The sequence below is a fragment of the Haliotis rufescens genome, unplaced genomic scaffold, assembly GCF_023055435.1.
Source record: "Haliotis rufescens isolate VD_foot unplaced genomic scaffold, xgHalRufe1.0.p SCAF_17, whole genome shotgun sequence".
NCBI lineage: Eukaryota > Metazoa > Mollusca > Gastropoda > Lepetellida > Haliotidae > Haliotis > Haliotis rufescens.
The window spans coordinates 17,240,346-17,262,614 of record NW_025963857.1 but is presented as its reverse complement, the minus strand read 5'-3'; the positions used below and the strand labels follow the sequence as shown (position 1 = coordinate 17,262,614).

General features: G+C 38.3%; 1 protein-coding gene across 1 annotated transcript in view; it reads right to left on the bottom strand.

The window, feature by feature from the left end:
• Positions 1–7,924: 7,924 nt before the first annotated feature.
• The window catches only part of LOC124137961 (Y+L amino acid transporter 2-like), a 56,709-nt gene continuing 42,364 nt past the window's right edge, over positions 7,925–22,269 (bottom strand). The window contains exons 9-12 of the mRNA XM_048397651.1: positions 21,042–21,138; positions 19,739–19,888; positions 18,194–18,371; positions 7,925–8,374 (exon numbers count right to left, since the gene is read on the bottom strand). Coding sequence (XP_048253608.1) covers positions 8,277–8,374; positions 18,194–18,371; positions 19,739–19,888; positions 21,042–21,138 — 523 coding nt within the window. The 3' untranslated portion in view covers positions 7,925–8,276. The remainder of the gene's footprint in view (positions 8,375–18,193; positions 18,372–19,738; positions 19,889–21,041; positions 21,139–22,269) is intronic.

The window sequence follows — 22,269 nt, the reverse complement described above, 5'->3', positions numbered from 1 at the left end:
TCTTTATTACGATTAGTGCGACGTTTCGGTGTAGATCCTAACACCTTTATCAAGCAAGTGATGTCAGGAAGTTAGGATCTACACCGAAACGTCGCACTAATTGTAATAAAGAAGTTGTTCATCCATAGAACCTGTCTTACTTCATCACACCAACTTCTAAATGCCACTGAATAAAGTTATTTTATAGTTAATTTACGAGACCAACCAACCAAAAAAGACAATGAAAATATAAAATATGTATTGACCTTTGACAATATTTGGTCAACTGTTTTCATTAACTCTGTAAGAAATTGTGAATATTCATAAAAAATAATTATCAATTATCTTTTGGATTATGAATCATACTTCTGTGATTATGACTTTGTTTTTCATTCATCAGTAGTTGGAAGTGGACTTATATTCCCCGATCACCTGCATTGAATATTAGGCTAATTGTTTTGTAACCAACTAATAAAATTTAAAGGCCTAATTAATGAGTTGCAGGCCACATCTACCTATATCAAGAATTTCTCTGACTGAAGTTTTGTTTGTTTGTTGTTTAACGCCGCACTCGGCTAGATGACGGTGGTCTGTAAATAATTAAGTCTGGACCAGACAATCCAGTGATTGACATCATGAGCATCGATCCACACAATTGGTGTACGATGACATTCATCAACCCAGTCAGCGAGTCTGACCATCCGATCCCGTTAGTCGACTCTTACGACAAGCATAGTCACCTCTTACGGCAAGCATGGGTTGCTCAAGACCTATTCTACCCAGGATCTTTCTGAATGAAGTAAATACATGTCCTGTGAAATATACAGTGAATATTATTAAACATTCAGCACTTTAAATTAGCATTTAGTTTTCTGCGAAGTCAACCTACCCAAACAGCTATATGCCAAAAGAAATATAAATTTGTTGAGTTACAGACCCATTTTCATTTCTATTACAATCTGTGCCACTAGCTTCACCACAACAATGCACTTGGGTTATTGACACAGAGTTAACTAAAACATGGCAAGTCTCCACCCACCTTCATAAATAATTAACAGTACTAAACACAGACAAGTTGACAATTTGACATCAAATCCTCTCCTATGAGAATAATAAATAACACTGAACATGACACACATGGGCAAGGATACTGTTTCGATGATTTAGAGCTTTTGTGGCAGGTCACGACATCGAGTTATATTCCCCAAGAAGATGAAAAGTGCTTATATACTTGTACAATGCCACCCTCATAATGAATATGGAGAGATTGCTGAAGTGATACACAGATGACAGCAATACAAAAATGTTATGATGATAATGTTAGGATTGTAGTTTAAGACCAACATTTTCCTATTCATTCAAAACAAACAATTTTTGTTTTTTTACATCAATGAAGACCAGGGTCCACTTGCAGAAAGCGATCTTTGTGCTAAGATGACTGTTAGACTATGTTAAAGTATGGACGTTACGATCATCTTAGCGTTAAGATCACTTTGTGCAAGTGGGCCCAGTACTTTCAGTTTATCAGTCAGTCGATGACATTTGGCAGATATCATTCACTAAAGCCCAGGCCCCAAGCATCTTAGCTACACATCCCCTACAAAGAAAATGATTAATGGCTGCAGTCCCTTGCCAGAATCTAAACATTTATGAATCATTAAGAAATATATTCTTCTAAAGCAACTCTACCTAAATTTGAAATGGTGCAAAAATATCATAAACTTTGATTAATCCAGTTTGAGCAAACATTCTTTGATTTCCAGTGTGAATTGTGAAACTATTGTTCATTTTGCTTGTGATAATGCTTTAAGGACATAATGAGCTTTGGAAACTGTAATAAATCATTCTTTTTCTATTACAATAATCTGCGTATGTCGCCAATGAATTAAAAATGAAAATGGTCCTTTTGATATATCCTATAATTTGAGAAAATTCTTTTTAAAGACTATGGTGCATATATTTGTATTCAAATAACAAACATTTGGATTGGTCTTAGGACTGTCATATTTTGCTGCCCTATTTAAATTTTTTCTATAATTTAATTTTTTAAATTAATTTTGACAACCCCAATTTCTTTCGCTGAGACATACTTTCTTGACACACCCCTATAATAAATGACCAGTCCCTTACGTCAGTGTAAACTGTAAAGCTGTTAATTATAGAAGGGACTGACATATGGTAAGCATATGACATTAATCTTGGCTCCACTGCAGCCACCTGCTGATAAGCTTATTAACAATTACTGAACACCAGTGGAGATTTGAGAGTGCACCGTGATCAAAACACAGAACATATATCGCCCAGGCCGCACCACTGCACTTGGTGTGCTTAAGGATTACAGTAGAGTCAGTGAGTGAGTTCTGTTTAATGCTGCTTTAAACACTATTTCAGCTACATATGTCTATGAAAAGATTCTGGTCTATGACCGCACTGGTGAAACCCACGGGCACGGTGAAGGATCATAATCAAGGTGACTCTGGGTTTTACCTGCAATCATAGGATCCTGGCATGCCAAGGGATGCAACTCTGTGAAGACTGAGTCATCCGTGTCCCTCATAACTAATTTACTTCTCCATCATTCACTAATGCCCTGGGAAGGTTTAACCGTGTCATGACATATTGAAACTTTCAAACTTATCTGTAAACTTTGGTTTTTAAGTTCAAAGGAGGTCAAGGACTAGGATAAAAACACTTATATCATCTCATGATCCATCTCTGGTACAGTGGCAAAGTGTATGTACCGATACAAGGCATATGTACCTATACAAGGCAGGTGTACCGATACAAGGCAGGTGTACCAATACAAGGCATATGTGAGTGAGTGAGTGAGTGAGTGAGTTGGGTTTAACACCGCTTTTAACAGTATTCCAGTTATATCATGGCGTGTCAGCTTAGTGTGGGAGGAAAGCCCGAAGTAATGCAGGTCTCAGACGTTTACCACTTCAGTGAAACCCACGAGCACTGGTATGGTGCTGACAAACCTAGAAACATAATCAGGGCGAACTGGGATTCGAACCCACAATCATAGGTTTCTGGCGTGCCCAAGGGACGCAAATCTGCACAGCGAATCGCGGCGCCTTAGACGACTGGGCCACCCCAGCCCCCACAAGGCATATGTACCGATACAAGGCAGGTGTACCGATACAAGGATGACTGGTTACTGTGTAGCTATATTCATCCTATACTGCTGGTCTCTGAATGTAGAACGATTAATGGAGAACCAACACACTGGCTGTCATACTACACATAACCGAATGTAGGCCAACCCCACAACTTGACCCATGCAATCACAACCTAAATGCCATGCCATGGAGATAGACCAACCCCACAATATTAGCAACATGTTATGGTACACCGTTACATACTGTGCACACTGACCTGACTGGTTGCATGACAATATCATCTTACTTAATTTAAAATGGTTTATGAATTTTGTTAAATGATGACTTTAATAATGTATGCAAATAATTTAAATAGTTTTCAATACTTTTTGTTATTACCATGTCAAGTTCTTTGTCTTGGCCAACACCAGATCAGTTCCTTCCAATCAATGGTGAAACTATTTTGGTTGTTTTTCTTATTATAAATAAACCTTATTATGTACAAAAAAAACGTAATTTTCATGACATACAAAAAAATATGAAAACAATAGAATTTGACTATGGGAAGTAAGAGAAGTCAACAATGCCCATTTTGTATCAATACAAATTCATAATACATTTAATATTCCACACATAATAATCATTTGAAATAATATGAAAGCTGATCATATGCTATCAATATGTACCGGTAATACAAAGCATCATCATAATAATCATCTAGAATCAGTAAACAAACATTCCGAGTCTTCTTTGAGGGATTCCCTACACTGTTGCCATTTGGGAGACTCAGGCACTGTGTCCCCCCCAACAGAGGAGGGTCTAACAGCATCACCGTGGATACCCCCTGACAGCAGCACTCCAGGCCTTAAACCAACGTCCTTGTTCCTGATATTCCAGATTGATGGCTCCAATTCCAATAAACATTCCAATAAATATTTCAACAATCCTGCTATGTGACCTTTGTGGTTAACTTCACCATTATACCAGAAAACTTTTTATCCAAGTTTACAAAGCTTTCAAGGTCATAAAATAGGGCTCACTGCAAGTCGGTCATAACGAAAAAACCTTAAAAATAGTATAATAAGAAAGAATTTGATAAAGTTAGCACATTCCATGTTGATAATAAGGGGAATTAGGGTCCGTCATCATGCTAATTAAAGGTAAAACAAAACTAATACAATTAATAGTTTGAAATAAACATATTTCAATTAAATGATGAATTTTCTCATTTTGTTTGGCACATCTGCAAATTGAGAAAAATATGTCTGCCATAATAAAATAAAAAGGTTAGGGTCTGTAGCTCAGCTACAGTTGTTTCATAAATTTGAAAAGTCTTTTGATTCATATGATCATAATGTCATACACGGGTTTCCTAAAAACATAACAGTTACAATGTACACTCACAGCATATCAAATTACACATTCATACGGGTATATAATGCTTAAATTAAGGGCAAGACTGATATTTCAATTTCTTAATTTTAAGTATTTTAAAATATATGATATAAATATAAACTCAAGTAAAAACATCTTAGCTAAAAAGAGCAAGCTTATACTCCACCGGGCCTGTCGTGAGTGTTTGTAGTAGATCATACAGTTTAAAAAACTTCACTGCTGTTATACTGCCACATATAATCTGTTATACACTGTGTGAGTGGGGTTTAACACCGCTTTGAACAATGTTTCAATATATCACGTCATGTCTTGATGTGGGAAGAAAGCCCAAAGTGATGCAGGTCTTAACCCACAAGCTCAGGCAGGGTGCTGACAAACCAAGAAACATAACTGGGATTTGAACCCACAATCATAGGTTCCTGGTGTGCCCAAGGGATACAACTCTGCACAGCGAATTGCAGTACCTCAGACGACTGGTCATCATCCATCCATATTCAGTAATCAGAAACAAGCTACATAATTATTCACAGAAAAGAGGTAAAACCAATCTTGAATTGGACTCACATCTACCTAGCAAATGGCAGTTCTTGTACATAATTTAATGAAGAGTAGAATCCAGTTGGCAAAAGAACTCCATTCTGTTTACCCTGAACTGATTAGCATTGACTGTATAGGACTAGCATCTCCATAACATCATCACACAGTTCAAGTCTGAGAGATTCATTTAAAACACCATAGTAACAATAGTCATTTACGTGTATGAGACAGGCGAGATTTTCTCCAGTGTGCGCAGAATTTGACATAACAAAACAATGTCAGTCCTGGACATATATGTACAAGTTTGGTTGACTTCTATTGAACACACCAAAATCTTGTAAAGGTTAACATCGTGGTCCCAAAGAGAGATCTGATTATGTAGGTAATGTTTTCGAATATTCTGAGCATGTCTGCTTCATAAAGTGAAATTTTGTGTCGAAAATGAGGTTTGTGATACTTTCCATGGCAATACATTCATATTTCTAGGATTTTTTAGTGAGAAGAGGTCAGAATATATTGAATAATGCACCAAATCCCCCAAACAATATTTCCTGAGAAAAGCAGTAAAATATTCAAAATTTCAAACTATAAGTCGTAAGTTAGTAGTAATATCTGAGTTTATACATTTAGCTGTGCGTCTCACAATACTTAACAAAATCAACATAAAACAAACAAAATTTGTGCTTCTGTCATGTTAAAATCTCGATGTCTACAATGTTGATCCACTGGCAATAGATCTGTAAAATATACCGCATTCCACGTAATAAGCGCCCAGGGCGCTCTTAAAGTTAAAAATAGAGGGCTCTTATTAGAATAAAATTTTGGTGAAAAAAAAGCAGAGTTAAAAGATCGTAAATTTCGTGGTTTATCCTGAAAACCTGAAATGATACAAAAGAGATGTTTGTGTATTATACACGACAGATATATTTTTCCAGAATTTAATTGCCCATAATTAAGGGTGCATATAACACACGAGTGCGTATTATACACGAATATATAAGCCTTGTGTACATTGATCAATCGGAAGGAATTGGGATTGTTCACAAGCCCATATATTAGCATCTTCCCGAGGCAAGTGAGTTAACTGACTATAAAAGTCCAGTTTCCACCCTTGCCGAACTAGGCTGGTATCATGGAGTTACATCTTGGCTGGACTAACGAGTCTATGCATAGTCCAATCAAAATCGCGCAACGAAATTGAAATCCGTTTCATAAAGTGTCATGCAGATTTCAGTCGACTGCAGGATTTGCAAAGCATGTGCACCGCTAACTCGTCAACAGATATTTTCTAAATCTTTTCATGTTTTTTAATCAAGGTGCTCACGTGATTTGATGCACTTCGCGATGTAAGACTTGTTTTATCACCAAAAAATCTTGATTATCGATCAATCGTCTTAACTGGGCGCCACTGTTTTGTTGGAAGCAAATGCAAGTGATACGAGAGGTTGAATCTGATTGGTCAATAAGGAGAGGCATAGAAAGGACATAACTCGTAATAGCCACTGGTGGCGCTACGATCAAGCCCAGGAATTCCAGCCTAGTTCGGCAAGGGTGGAAACTGGACTTTTAAAGTCAGTTAACTCTCTTGCCTCGGGAAGATGATATATTAGCAAATATCACCGTGGGCTCTTATTACGTCGAATACGGTAGGCAGTGTTTACTAGGGCATGGACAATACACCAACTGTGCCATCAGATACGAATCACAATACCCTACTCATGATCCGATATGTATCACAATACTTGCATTTTCATAGAGAGGATGGCCAAATACCTGGCACACTGTTGATTTACAGTTGGCAGTGTTAAGTATGGCACAACAAATGAAAATATGTATGTTTTCACAATTAACTTGCACTACTGATTAGTGTTTAGTGGAACAGTTATCAAAGCAAACATTTCAGGTCAGAATCAATATTTTTTACTTAGTGCGCGACTGTGATCGATACTTGAATCAAGAAGTAAAAAATCGTAAGGTGGTGCCCATTATACACGAATTAATGAGTTTTGATGTTTTTTCCCCACATGGAAAGACATTACCGTGAGCACGTAACACCGCAAATACCATGTCAACAAATCCATACTGAAGTTCGCAAATTATTCATGTAATTACACTGTTTGGCTATAAAAAGTGTTCTTTGTATATCTGGACTTATGTTTGTAACTTATTTCATTAATTTTATTCAAAATTCCTTTTAATATTGTTTTAATTAATTTCGGCGAAATCGTGTGTGAAGCGATCGGAAGATCGCACAACTCACCGTTATTAACAGCAACCACGGTCAGATTACTGCTATTGACGCCTTGAAACGAACTTTAGTTGACAGAAAATGGATACATATATCATAAATGCCATTCTTTGATTCGTTATAAGTCATATTTGTTTTTGTTGGACGATTCTATGTCAACACGTAATTCTCGCGATCACGTGCACGGGACCTTTAACCGTGACTGGTCAGACTGGTTCCATGTAAAAAATAATACCCGGCAATAGCCAGCAGCTGCTTCGCTTAGGGTTATTATTATTTTAAATATGTTTAGTAAAAGCTGCATCTAAATTAACAAGATATTGGAATATATTATTCTTGATAAAAAAATAGTTTCAGATACAACTTTTGCTGATCCTTGCATTAAAATAATGTAAAGTAATATCATTGGGTGTGTCTTGACCGAATCAACGATAGATTCCAAGAAAACGTGTGTACATCTGATTGCTGTGTCCCGCTTAGTTTACGAGAAAATACACAAGGTAATCTTAATCCCTGGATATAAAACAATGCCTAGCTGAACAAAAACTACAATTTAAACGGTAAATCAACATGTCTGGTGATTTTTTATCTCAAATTTCGAATTTGTACTGACGAAGTTTCTCATCACCCGTTCGTTTGCCGGACTTTGCTGAAGGGGTACGGTGTAATATTTTTCTGCGCATAATATTCAAATTTCTTTTTTTCCAAAATATTGACCCCGCTAGAGGGGGGTGCGCATTATACATGGGTGCGCACTATACTCAAGAAAATACGGTATTTCTGATAGTTCAAACTGTTGACTTTCTTGTTCTAAATGTTCAGGTTGAACAAACAGCAAACTTATTTTCTTAACCTTCATTATCACAACTAAAAACTAAGTCTCAGATAGATTATGTACCCTGGATAAACAGAATCTGATACTGAACGTGCTTACAACTAGACAATGCTAGACAATTCATTAACACTGAGCATCAATATAGGCTGTACTATAAACAGTGACAATGACAACTGACGCGTTACTCTACATGCTCAATTTTCTCCGTGTCTGTGTCGTCGATTTCCTTCTCTTCTGATACCACAAGAAACAGCTTCTGAGCAAGTTTGGTAATTTTTTCTGAAAAATAAAGAACAACCATAAATATTTAATGAATAATTTGTGCGATGTTTGAGTGAGTTGAGGTTTATGCCTTTGAACAGAATTTTAGTTTTGTCACGGCATGTCAGTCGCATGTGAGAGGAAAGCTGATGATGAAGTGATGCAGGCTTGTTGGCAGTCACAGGCTTGAAGTACGTCACGTAGCCATTTACCACTTTTACTCCAGACAGCAATATTTAACATGAGTGAGTTAGGTAGTGAATGAGTGAGTAGGGTTTTACACCACTTTTAGCAATACTCCAGCAATAGCACGGCGGGGGACACCAGAAATGGGCTTCACACATTGTACCCATGTGGGGAATTGAACCCGGGTCTTTGGCGTGATGAGCAAACGCTTTAACCACTAGGCTACCCCATCGTCCCATATTTAACATTAACATCACCTTGTATCACTTTGCTCCAAGGGTACACATTGTAATTGTTGCCATGAGTTAAAACAGTGAAAACACCTGTTTGTTTGTCTTTTAACATCAACTCAGTGACCCGTACCATTCCAAGTAACTGAGTCTGACCATCCAATCCATTTGGTCGTCTCTTACGACCAGCAAAGGTTGCTAGGGACCTATTGTAACCCAGGATTCTATGGGGTTCTGTGTAATCAGGGTAATTATTAAGTGCAAGATTGGTAAACACCCTAAAAGCTGAGTCGGATACCGGTGATTTTCGTTAGCGACAGAGTATCTTTAGTCACTGCCCCAAGACACTTTCTTCTCAGAATGGAGAAGTCAAACAATTTTTTTTGCCCCAAATCACATTTCTGTTATGTCACCCAGTTAACTATTATATTTTACGTCTATAAATTATAATAACCAGAGCAGAGTTTGAATTAAAAACCTGCCAGGATGCCATCAGGACCCACAGACTTTAGAACATGTAGAAGATGCAGGCCCTGGATAAACTCATCAGGCCCTCATCTAAAGAACTGCAGCTTATTGTGACAAACATATCCACAATTTTTGTCGCTAAAATTCAAAGTACATGTAGGTGGCCCAATAAAAATTAAAAAGTATTTCAACTAGACTAGAACTGCTACTAATGAATGAAAAACAAACAAGTTTTGACATTGGTGACAAAATCATCTATGTTCCCCCCCCCGTCAAAAGTAATTTAATTTTTTAAATAATATAATTCATAAAAAAAAAAATAAAAAAAAAAAATATTAGGCCTTAGTATACAAATATGATGTTTTGGTGTGACCATGGACCTAAATAATTTATTAAGGTCGAAGGTGTGACTTGACTCCTACTTGCCGAGACTGACTAAGTTTTCATCCATGTTACCGGGCAACTACAACGTGTAACATATAATCCTGTGGGGTCAGCTGGATCACATGGTACACGGGGAGACCCAGTAAGCAAATGAGATCTGTCCTCTAGAACGAATGATGCAAGTTTTTGTCCATCTCGGAACACTAAATACATCTCATGGCCTCGGCCTTGTTAGCAAGACTATTGCTGTCAGTTATGTGAGACAGAAACGTAAGATAAGACCGTCATTAATAACAGACGACCTTCACTGACCCAACATTGTTTCAAAAGGAGGCTATCAGGGAGAAACGTGAAAAAACAACACGAATGTAACATCTCCAATGAACTCTTATGGTAGTTAAAAATTGTTCAACAATCAGCTGTTGTTATTTTTGTGACGAGTAATGAATGAAAGTAAATGCAAAATATATTACCAGAGTCTGGTAACCAGACACAGGTAATTCTGGAGTAAGTGAGTTGGGTTATGAAGAATTCTTTCAGTATCACAGTTGGGGACCGATCATTTGTTATTCTGAGGGGGTGGGGGGGGGGGGGGGGGGGTGGGGGGTGGGGGTGGGGGTGGGTTGGGGATTTCATCGAAAAAAAGAGTGAGTGAGTGAGTGAGTATGGTTTTACGCCGCTTTAAGCAACAATATTCCAGCAATAGCACGGCGGGGGGCACCAGAAATGGGCTTCACACATTGTACCCATGTCGGGTCTTCAGCGTGACGAGCGAACGCTTTAACCACTAGGCTACCCGACTGCCCCTCGAAAAAAAGAAACTTTCCCAGAAAATGATTGACTGTTGAAAAATAAGAAAAAATAGATTGTTGCAGGATAATTTAAAGAAATCATACTTGTCATTAAAAAATACATCTGGTTTTGCAGTGGTAGCTGAAAAAATATCCAGTCTCCATACAAAATTCCAGCTCCGGCCAGAATGTCCAATGGCCACTCCCTTTACAAGTTATATCACAATGGGAGATCGTACCATGGGGGGAAAGCTAAATGTGATATTGTAGGATATTGTAAATGTATATTTACAACTGTGGTGAAACCCACGAGCATGGTATGGTGCTGACAGGCTAAGGCTCATAATGGGGGTTGTGGGATTTGAACCCACCATCAGCGGATCCTGTCACAGCTAAGGCATGCAACTCTTCACAATTAGTGTGGCACTTTAAAGCACTAGGCCACGACCCCTGGCCAGTGTCTGAGTGGATCTGTGTCAGGTAGGAACTGTATGCAAATCGAAATATTAAATAAAAAAATAAGATAAGGTTGGAATCGTATATGACATTACATTCGCTACTTTTGGTACAGCTGCACTTAACAATGTTGACTGCCGGAGTCAAACCCAGTGTGTCCTGAAGATGATGTTTTCATATTCTCAAAGTCACAGCGAAAAAAAATCCTTTTGTTTTAACATACTGGTAGTTTATGAGCTAATAAAAGCGACACTTTGACATGTGAATATTCATTGGCTTCAAGTTCAAAGCCTTTTAACCATTATCATTGCTCAACCACATGCCGGGAAAGTTCAAGGTGACAGTTAAAACAGAGTGGGTAAGTTAGATTGGTCTTAGCTCTTAGCCATCTTCCAGCAACACCATTGCAAAGTAAAACCAAACGGGAATCGACCCCTTGAATTTAGCATGACTAGTAAACACTTGAACAACTAGGCGGCCCCACCTTCCCACAGATAAAAGAAATTTTATTTAAAAATCCACCAAATATTATTAACCAATCAGAACTCATTACAAAGTGGTATCTGAACCGTGAAGATCCGAGGAGAATAGGTCTTCAGCAACCAATGCTTGCTGTAAAAGGCGACTATGCTTGTCGTAAGAGGCGACTAACAGGATCCAGTGGTCAGGCTCACTGACTTGGTTGATGCATGTCATCCTATCCCAATTGTGTGGATCGATGTTCATAACGTCAATCACTGGATTGTGTGGTCCAGACTCGATTACTTACAGACCGCTGTCATATAGCTGGAATATTGCTGAGTGCGTCGTTAAACAACAAACAAACAAAGAAAACAAAGTGGTATCTACAAATAATCAGAACCAATCCTCCATGAATTCCCTCCATGTTGTCCACTCTACATTGCTGTTGTTCAAAAATTTATACACATATATCTATAAGACACTTGTTTAGCTCAAAAATACTTTCACCAAATTTCCTTACAAATTGACACAAATCAATGGCTGCTGACAGTGCAAAAAAGATATGTGTACTAGAAACAATGTGTAGGTGTGCGTGTGCGTAACAGCTTGATAAGATCAGCTACGAAAATACATCAGATAGTGACGGCTGTCTTTTCTTGTCAACAGTGATGTTATGCCAGAGCATGGCTTATCTGACACTGATTTCAAATCTCAGTCACTGTTTGAATTCCATGCCAAGTCATGTTGTTTGTGAGTTAGGGCCAGATTTCTTTTGCCAGACTGCCATTTGATGCATCACCAGTACTTCTTATCAGTAGAGGATGTAACGTGTAGAGGGGGTCACTCGTATGCGTGACGGCCTGTCAGTGGACCATGGATTTCTGCATGTTGCACAAAAATGTCTCTACAAGTGTTATTTGTGAAAATAATAAAACAAAATTACGCAGAGTTATATTGATCATTATACTAGTTATCGTATGACATGAAAAAAATGTCATAAGCAAAATAATAAATGGTAAAATTGGAAGAAAAATGTGCAAAAATTGAGCAAAATGTTCTGTTTTTGAAAGCGATTTTTTCCTATGTACATATTTTTTTCAGAAACTAACATGTAGTATTTTCTAAAAGCTTATTCATTGTAGAGTTACAAAATATATGGTATGCTTGGAATCTAGTCTTCTCATAATACGTTGATAGTAAATAAGAGCCTACCATTTTATAGTCTGGAAAAAAGAAGAAGATTATTTGTACATGAGTTTCTACTTTCTATGATATTAATTCCAGCTTAATCATAAATGGAAACATGTTTCCAAACAATAATGTTCAGAGAGGTTGTAGACAAGGAGACCCCTTCTGTCATATGTAGTTTTATCACGGACTTGTATATAGGTCCGTGGTTTTATTATGTGCTGGGGTACTTGTCAATCTTATCAGGAAGAATGATAATCATGATAATGTCAAAGGCATATCTATGGATGAGTGAGTGAGTGAGTGAGCAAATCATATTGTTTTAAGCCACCTTTAGCAATATTCCAGCAATATCACGGCTGGGGACACCAGAAATAAGGTTCACTCATTGTACCCATGTGGGGAATCGAACCTGCGAACACTTTCCGTGCGTATCAATGGATGAAGTAACCACAGTATGCAGACGACACCGAATGTATCTTGAAACTCTAAACTTAATGGCTGATACATCTGGTTAAAAATTATTTATGAAAAAAAACAACAGGTTGTATGGATTGGTTCAATGAAAAATAGTGATGTATGGTTTGTCTCAACCTTGAAATTTGTATGGAACCCAGATAATTTCAGGATTCTTGGGATAACATTTCCTACGTTTTAACATGAAAGGATAAGACTCAACTATCAAGGTATATTACTTGAAAATTAGGCAATAATTAACAGATGGATGAACAGAACTATTACCATTAAGTCTTTGCTTGTTCCAAAATTGACCTTGATCTTTTTAACTCAACATACCACCCCTGGAGATTATCGGAGAGATCTAAACCAGATGGTTTTTAAATTTGTGTGGGGTAACAAAAGCGATAGAATTAATAGTTCAACATTATGCCAATCTCATTAAAATCAGATCTTAGATTTCGCTACCGCTGAACAAAGATCTGAGGACATCCCATAACAGGTCACGTCAGAACGACCTTTCGCGAATTTTGACCGACCAATGAAATGATTGACAAGAAATCGACATGAGCCAATCAGAAGGCAGCTTTCTTTTATGCAAACCAGTTGTGAAGGGAGCACTGGGAAATGACTGATATTTACTCTCATGTGATCATCATTAAAAATTTCCAGGATCAGGAAACTAGTGACAACTGAAAATTGTAAATGAAAACTTTACTGTTGGCACAACACAGCAACCAGAGCATGTTCATATTTTTTCTTTCCGAAAGGACTTTCCTTTTGTGGTTTCTAGAAAGGTTTCCAATAATTTGAGAAATTTTCCCAAAAATAGTCATGCTGCAGATTTTGAGGAATTTGTTTGTGTAAGTTTGTCTTGTTGAAGTAATATTAACATTGGTGGTAATACCTTTTCCAGTCCAAATTGGGAACCTGTAGGTCTCATTCAAGTGTTTGATATCATAAAACAGACAATAGATTATTACCCTTTGCTGCTTTTCAAAGTACTTATGATGTAGATACCAACTTTTGGTATTTGATTGGCTTTTGAATTCAGTAAAAAAACAAGTATTTGTCACAAAGTGACGAAATGTCCCCCGCCTGTATATACACCATAGTACCAAATATGAAGACAATCCAGCGATTAGTTCTTGAGATATTGCGGCAACACCGTTTTCCAACTCCAAAAGCAGATTTGCCTGCTGTGACCTTGAAAATGGGGTCAAGGTCACCAAAACCGACTGGTGTCTGCGGAGTCTGTATATACACCATAGCTCCAAATATGAAGACGATCCAGCGATTAGTTCTTGAGATATTGCGGCAACACCGTTTTCCAACTCCAAAAGCAGATTTGCCTGCTGTGACCTTGAAAATGGGGTCAAGGTCACCAAAACCGACTGGTGTCTGCGGAGTCTGTATATACACCATAGCTCCAAATATGAAGACGATCCAGTGTTTAGTTCTTGAGATATCGCGGCAACACCGTTTTCCAACTCCAAAAGCAGATTTGCCTGCTGTGACCTTGAAAATGGGGTCAAGGTCACCAAAACTGACTGGTGTCTGCGGAGTCCGTATATACACCATAGCTCCAAATATGAAGACAATCCAGTGTTTAGTTCTTGAGATATCGCGGCAACAAACTGGTGGGACGTACGGACGGTCGTGAATACTATATCCCCCGCTTCGCGCTTTCGCGCGGCGGGGAACAATAATGCCTGAAATCTCTCAAATTGGAAATATCAAATACGCATGTTCTTCCTGTTGAAAGTTTGAAACTTACTTTCATTAAAAAAGGCACCAATATATACTACATTCTGGTAACTTTAAACCACTTAGATGGAAAAATTGTACCTTTACAAATAATATTAATCCTGACTGGGCCCAAATTTATGTCAAAGCATACCAAACTAAGATGGTGCCAATATAGACTACTGCACCGCTTAATAACAACAATAAACGATGAGTGGGAGTTGTTTATCATACAATAAAACAACCCGTGATGATCCGGGGTAGAATGGGTCTTCAGCAACAATTGCTTGCCGTAAAAGGCGACTATGCTAGTCGTAGAGGCAACTAACGGGATCGGGTGGTCAGGCTTGCTGCCTTGGTTGATGCATGTCATCAATCCCAAATGTGTGGATTGATGCTCATGATATCAATCACTTGATTGTCTGGTCCAGACTTTATTATTTACATATATATAGCTGGAATATTGCTGAGTGCGGCGTTAATCAACCAACCAACCAACAATAAAACACTGCAGGGAGAATAAACCATGAGGGGCGCATGAGTTTTTGTGATGTTGTTCAGACGTTTGGGAATGATCTTCTGTCTTGGGTAACAGACAATTGCTCACATGTGTTTAATATGCAATTGGATGCTCAGCTTGTATTATCTGGAATAATCTAAAGAATAATATTGTTACTGATGACCTATTTGATCTAATTTTGTCACTTTACATTTTTCATTTTAAGTGTAAACATAGTAAATTGAATTCGAAAATAATTTTGAAACATTTTAGGCAGGAGCTAAAACAAAGATTTATCATTGATAAACAAATTTATCTTAAAATGAAACAAACCATCCTACATTGTTTGAAAACAAAAGTTGTGTCCCTTTAATACCTTGAAATGTATGTCGTATGTTTTTACTTCAGTATTGTCTTATATTCTATGTAAACCACTGTTAAACAATAAAGAATGTAAGAAAGTGATGTGTGTATGTGAGCATGAACATGATGAAAGAGGAAGAAAATATATAAAAATCTGTTCAAATGGTTACAAAAAATTATACTCAAGAATGATTCCATTTGTTGTACCAGAGATTCCAAAATAACACTTGATACGTAAAAAAATATTTTTTTAATATTCTGGGGTAGACAGGATATTTTTCCAGTCACTGCTTCAAAACATGCATTTATTTTCTAAGGAAGTGACGAAATGCGTTATTTCTTTCACAACACATTTTTTTCTGGGGTATTCAGAATGTCCGGCAATCAATTTTTTGTTGTAAAACCTGATGAAAAATTCATTTAGCCAATAAAACCAGGCCTGCCTCAGAATATCAAAAGGTCGGTGTCTCAGTCACTCCTGTTGCTCCGTTCAGGGATGTAGGGCATACCATCCACCTACTCTATCACAAAAGGAGATTTAGAGACTTGTCTAGGAATTCTCATTAAATGGTAGAGAATTCCTACATGAAATCATGTAATACATGACAGCGTTACGGGGTCGGAAAAATAAAATTGGTGAGGGCCACGGCAAAAATGAACAGTTATTTCTGGATTGAAATTCCTATTGTGTCAGTTAATAGGATTTACTACTTCAAGGGAGAATAACATATATATATATATATATGAGGACAAGCATTTAAGGATTTTTTTGCAAAAAAATGGACAGACTTCTTGAGAATATAATATATTCGTGTAGCATGGTACGCTATATTATTGCAGTAGTTAATTTATGATGGATTGTAATGGCGCACTCTTACTAACTTATTAAAAGTCATATGCAAAATGTTTCTTGCTCTTTGTTCAACATAAATGACACATCAATTAGGATTCATCGATGCTGATTTTCTCTACCAAATCCGGTAAACAAAGTACCTGTCATTAGCGACTCAAGTGTGGGCAACTCTATATCATCATGGTATCACTATGTTGTGGTGTGATACGTGTGGAATATATGCTGTACATCACTTCTTGGTTTGGTTATGCATAATCAGTAAGCACACGACCAAGGTTGAGTCAAGGGAATTTGTCCAAAGAAATGGGATCTTTTCTAATCAATTTCAACTTCAAAAACATTCCAGAAACTATAACAAAACGTTATCGTGTATACTTATGAGTAGCCATGACATACCACAACAAATCCTTATTCGTTCAAGCGATGAAATATCGTGCTTCAATCTGCATATGTAAACAGTAGACAGGGGGTGTGGATTAGAAGATTTACTGATACTGTGATAATATAAAGTGATACCATACTTCAGAGAACAATTCCGACCAATCCAGTGATTGACATCATGAACATTGATCCATGCAATTGGGATGCGAAGACATACATCAACCAAGTCAGCAAGGTTGACCACCCAATCCCGTTAGTCAGCTCTTACGACAAGCAAAGTTGCCTTTTACGATAAGAATGGGTAGCTGACGACCTATTCTACCCCAGATCTTCACGGGTCGATACACGGGTGTACATGAGTGAGTGAGTGAGCTTAATGACTCTTTGAACATTGTGTCAGTTAATGTGGGACAAAAGCCTCAAGTGAAGACATTTACCACTTTGGTGAAACCAACGAGCACAGTAATGGTGCCGACAGACCTCACAATCACATGTTCCTGTCACACTCTGCACAGAAAAATGTGTCAGCTGAAACCACTGAATCACCAGTACCCCTGCCTTTAACACCTATCAGCAGCGTGTTGGGGACTTATTCAACACTTGTCATTACTGTGCATAGCAGGGTTGTTCAGAGGAAGGGTAAGAGTGTTTTAAAATTGAATTCTGCTTTTAACAGTATTTCGGTCTGCTGACATGCCAAGATGACATACAATGTATGTGTATTTGTACTCCATTCTATGGTTGGAAATAAATAAAAAGAAATAAAGAAATAAAAAAATAAGAAAATAAAGATAACATCAATAATTTTTAACCACATGTAGACAACAATTGTACATATACTACTAAAAAAAGCTAAAGAACACCCAATTTGTTCATGTGTCATGGCTGGTGGTTATTGCAACACAGCCTTCCAAGTGTGGGTGTTCTTCAACTTGTTTTGAGTAGTATATGATTTCTGAACCAAATGCAAGTGAGTGAGTGAGTATGGTTTTACGCCGCTTTTAGCAATGTTCCAGCAATATCACGGCGGGGGACACCAGAAATGGGCTTCACACATTGTACCCATGTCGGGAATTGAACCCGAGTCCTCGGCGTGACGAGCGAACGCTTTAACCACTAGGCTACCCGACCGCCCCCCAAATGCAAGTGATACGAGAGCTGGAATCTGATTGGTCAATAGAAGGGACATAACTTGTAATAGCCAGTGGAGGCGCTACGATCAAGCCATGAAATTCCAGCCTCGTTGAAACTGGACTTTTACAGTCAGTGAGCTCCCTCCTCTTGGAAGATGGGTGCAAGATGTCAAACTGAGATGGTTGACAAAGGTTTCCTTGACAAATAAGCAGCATAAAGTCAATCTGAAGTAATACTTACGAACAAAAGTGTTGAAAGACTTGGGTTTACTCTTCCACTTGACGCCGATTATATAGACAGGAATTCCCGAGCACACAATAAGGACTCCCATCCCTGTGTCCCGAGGCGCTGCATAAAGTGGCACGATCAGCAAGAAGACCACAGCCACCAAAAATATAACTGGTATGAAAATGGGAAACTGAAAGAAGAAAGAAAATATATTGACAGACTTAACCTACCAGACATAATCAACACTGAACAATGTCCACAAGCACCATCACAATAATGACAACAGGCAAGCATCCTGCCGAGGCAAGAGCGTCCACTAGCCTTTTTCATCAAAATCTCGTTTCCACCCCAGCCACACCAAGTCCACTTTCCTGTGCTAAATATGATTGGACTATCGCACATATCGATAGTCTAATCAGAGAACGTTCCACAAAATCAACATCCACAACTGGTACACCTTCATATGAAAGTGATTTACCACTGCCTGTCTTTGTCTTTAACATCTTTTCCACGCACGCACGCACACGTCTATCCCAACGATTGCCTATGTTTTTGTGCCAGGAATGAAATATGAAATCACAAATGTTTTCGTTATCTGATCGACTAGGTCGTCGCCATCTTTGTGAAGCTAGAGCAGCCATCTGATTGGATATCGCGTTTTCATTACAAGGGGCACAACTCTTGATCTATGTAAGATGGCGCCAGGGTCGAGCCAAGAAAAGTGGCCTTGATGTGGCAAGGTTGAAACTAGGCTTTGATATTGGCGAGTGGACACGCTTGCCTCGGGAAGATGACAGGTAATAGACTTGTGACATTTATGAATGAATGAACGAATGTTATTTTATGCCACAGACAGCAATATTACAGCCTTATCATAGTAGCTTGTAAATAATCAAGTGTGGGCCAAACCATGCAGGGATTTATCTAGGATTCCAAACTCAGTGTGTTTGGTGGGCAAATTGGGAATGTATTGTGATCTTGTTCAAAATTGGATGTTTTTAATGTTCTTATTTTTGGAAATTCTGAGGAATTGGGCAACGTTTAATTCAAATTGGGAACCTTTACTGACATTTGCTGCAGACTTAGGGTCGAGTCTATGTTGACTCTGTACTTAAAAAAGTAATCTAATTGAAATTGTAAACAAAAAACTGACATAAATACAAATGAACATTACTTGGGGACTGGTCATTTATTACATGATGGGGTTGGGGGCATGAAAAAAAGGAAAGAAAAAAAACAAATGAAAATATCATAGGATGGGGTGGGGCATGAAAAAAAGAGAGAGAAAAACCAAATGAACATATTATATCATGGGGTGGGGCATGAAATAAGAAAGAAAAAAATACATAAAATTGGGGGTGGGGGCAGCAAACTATGATACAGTCCTAAGACACAATACATGACCAGTCCCTAAATCTATGCTGAAGGCTGGGGGTTACGACAACCATAGCACCCCCCGCACCCCCCCACCCCACCCCCGCAAGGCAGTTTGTAACACAAGCAGCTGGGACACCGACAGTGTCATGTTGCTGCTTGCCTTGGTACACAAGTACTCACCTTAATAGGTCTGGGCAGGTTTGGTTTAGTTTTTCTCAGATACAACATCCCTAGGATGGATGCCCCGACTGACAGCCACTGGACGAAGCTGAGGTAATTGATGAGGGCGTACACGTCACTGGACACCAGCATCAGGATTGACATAGAACCCTGTAATTGTGACAACAATCAGTACTACATAAGAATTGACAATCTCATTCCGCGTTTGTTTGCATATACATTGTCCCCTCGCTATTGCACTTTTCAATATAGTGCTAACTCGGTTATAGCGTGCGGTAATGCATGGCTCCAAAAATAAAGGACAAGGACATGATCTAAAAAAAACCCATTAACATTAACTAGCATGCGGTAATGCATGGCTCCAAAAATAAAGGACAAGGACACGATCTAAAAAAAACCCCATTAACAGCTGATCACTGCGATCAGCGAAACACTAGAACTACCAGTCTACAAATCCGAACTGAAGTACGCAATTTAATCCCATTATTATCATGTCTAGTGATATTTTATATCAAATTTCATATTTTTACTGACGAAGTTCGTAACACCTGTTAGGTAGGCAGAGCATGTATACTGTTTTGTTGGTAATCTTCCACCTACGACTCCACCTCGGTTAAACCGCTGATCGTCTATAACGCGCATCAATTATTTGGACCTCAAAGGGAGCGTTGTAGTGAGGGATCACTGTATTTAATATATATATGTTGGTGACATTTACTCCGTCAAACCCCAATTTTCATGCCTAGGACCCCCTTCCCCAGGATACATAGGAGCTGGGACTTAACACCGCTTTGAACAGTATTCCCGTTTTATTACGGCGTGTCAGCTTAATGTGGGAGGAAAGCCCGAAGTGATGCATGTCTCAGATGTTTACCACTTTGGTGAAACCCACGAGCATGGTTATGGTGCTGACTAACCCAGAGTGAGTGAGTATGGTTTTACGCCGCTTTTAGCAATATTCCAGCAATATCACGGCGGGGGACACCAGAAATGGGCTTCACACATTGTACCCATGTGGGGAATCGAACCCGGGTCTTCGGTGTGACGAGCAAACGCTTTAACCACTAGGCTACCCGACCGCCCCTACTTATTCCAGAAACATAATCGGGGTGACCAGGGATTTGAACCCACAATCATAGGTTTTCCGCATGCTCAAGGGCCGCTTTAGACAACAGGGCCACTGGTACCCCGACTCACAAATAGAAAAGCCTTGGCATATCCCAGGTCAGACCAATTGATAACATTGGCTTCTGTTTGTTTTTACAAAAAGACAAAAACAAAAAACAACGCTCATGAAAGTTACCGTAAAAAACATTGCAGGTAGCGGCGTGAAACGATTCACGTTGATCATAGCTAGGAAGTCTGGTAAATGCCCCTCACGAGCACCCACAAAAAACATTCTGAAAGACAAAAATATGGAAACTTAGTTCAGCTTACTGAATATCTGAATATAATAGTAGTATCATGGAACTGTTCTGGGTGAACAATACCTTCCAAATGACGTGCTGGTTTTCTTGGGGAATTAGTCAGCAAAGAGCCAGAGTCACAGGAGACTAATCACAATTTTATTTACAAGAACAATTAACAATATACTTAGATAATAACTGAGGGTGCCACAGAGAGTCGGTACAACACTCTGGGCTGTGGGAGAGAGGTCTGCTTGGTAAGTTGGTCAAACCCCTTCTCTCCCTAAAACCTGCCTACAGTATGTATTTAACAAAAATTTAAACAATAGAAAGGAATGTGATTGGTTGATACACGATTGGTTGTGTCCTAAGCTAAATGGATGGCTAGACAGAGGGGAATACTAAATCCTGTTTATCCTGTTGGACTGGCACTAATCTTGTTGACATATTTACTGGATGCTTTGAAAGAGATTAGGGTGTCACTATAGATGAGCTTGTGTGGGGGCTAATCCTTAATGCCCTATAGACGAGCTTGTATGGGGGCTAATCCTTAATGCACTATAGACGAGCTTGTATGGGGGCTAATCCTTAATGAGTCTTAATTGAAATAATGTTATTCTAATATACCCCGGTGGGTGATGACAGATATACTTAAATAAATATCCTTTGTCTGGGAGATGGGATCTTGATACCTTAGGCTAGCATTTATCTAAAAGCTTTAAATCAATTAAACTATGTAGACGTAACTCTTGTCTTATTGAATAGTATGTCTAGAAGACGCGCTCCCATTACCTTAGGCTAGCAACCATCTAAAAAGCTTTAACTGAAACTACTGATATTTTATATATGCATTTTACCTAATGATAATTATTACTTGCTAAAACTACAATTATATGAAATGATGTATAAATATTACATCATGATAACTCATAAAAGCACTTGATGTAGATCTAATTATTATAAGATAACTTAGTATAAATGTTATCCCATGATAACTTTTGGACCCCAAACGTGTAAAAATAAAAATAATTAAGGCTTAGATGGACAATGTATAAAGTTAAACTGGTAGTAGTGAATAATAATTATTATAGAGTCTCTTTGATATAATGAAACATAATATAAAAA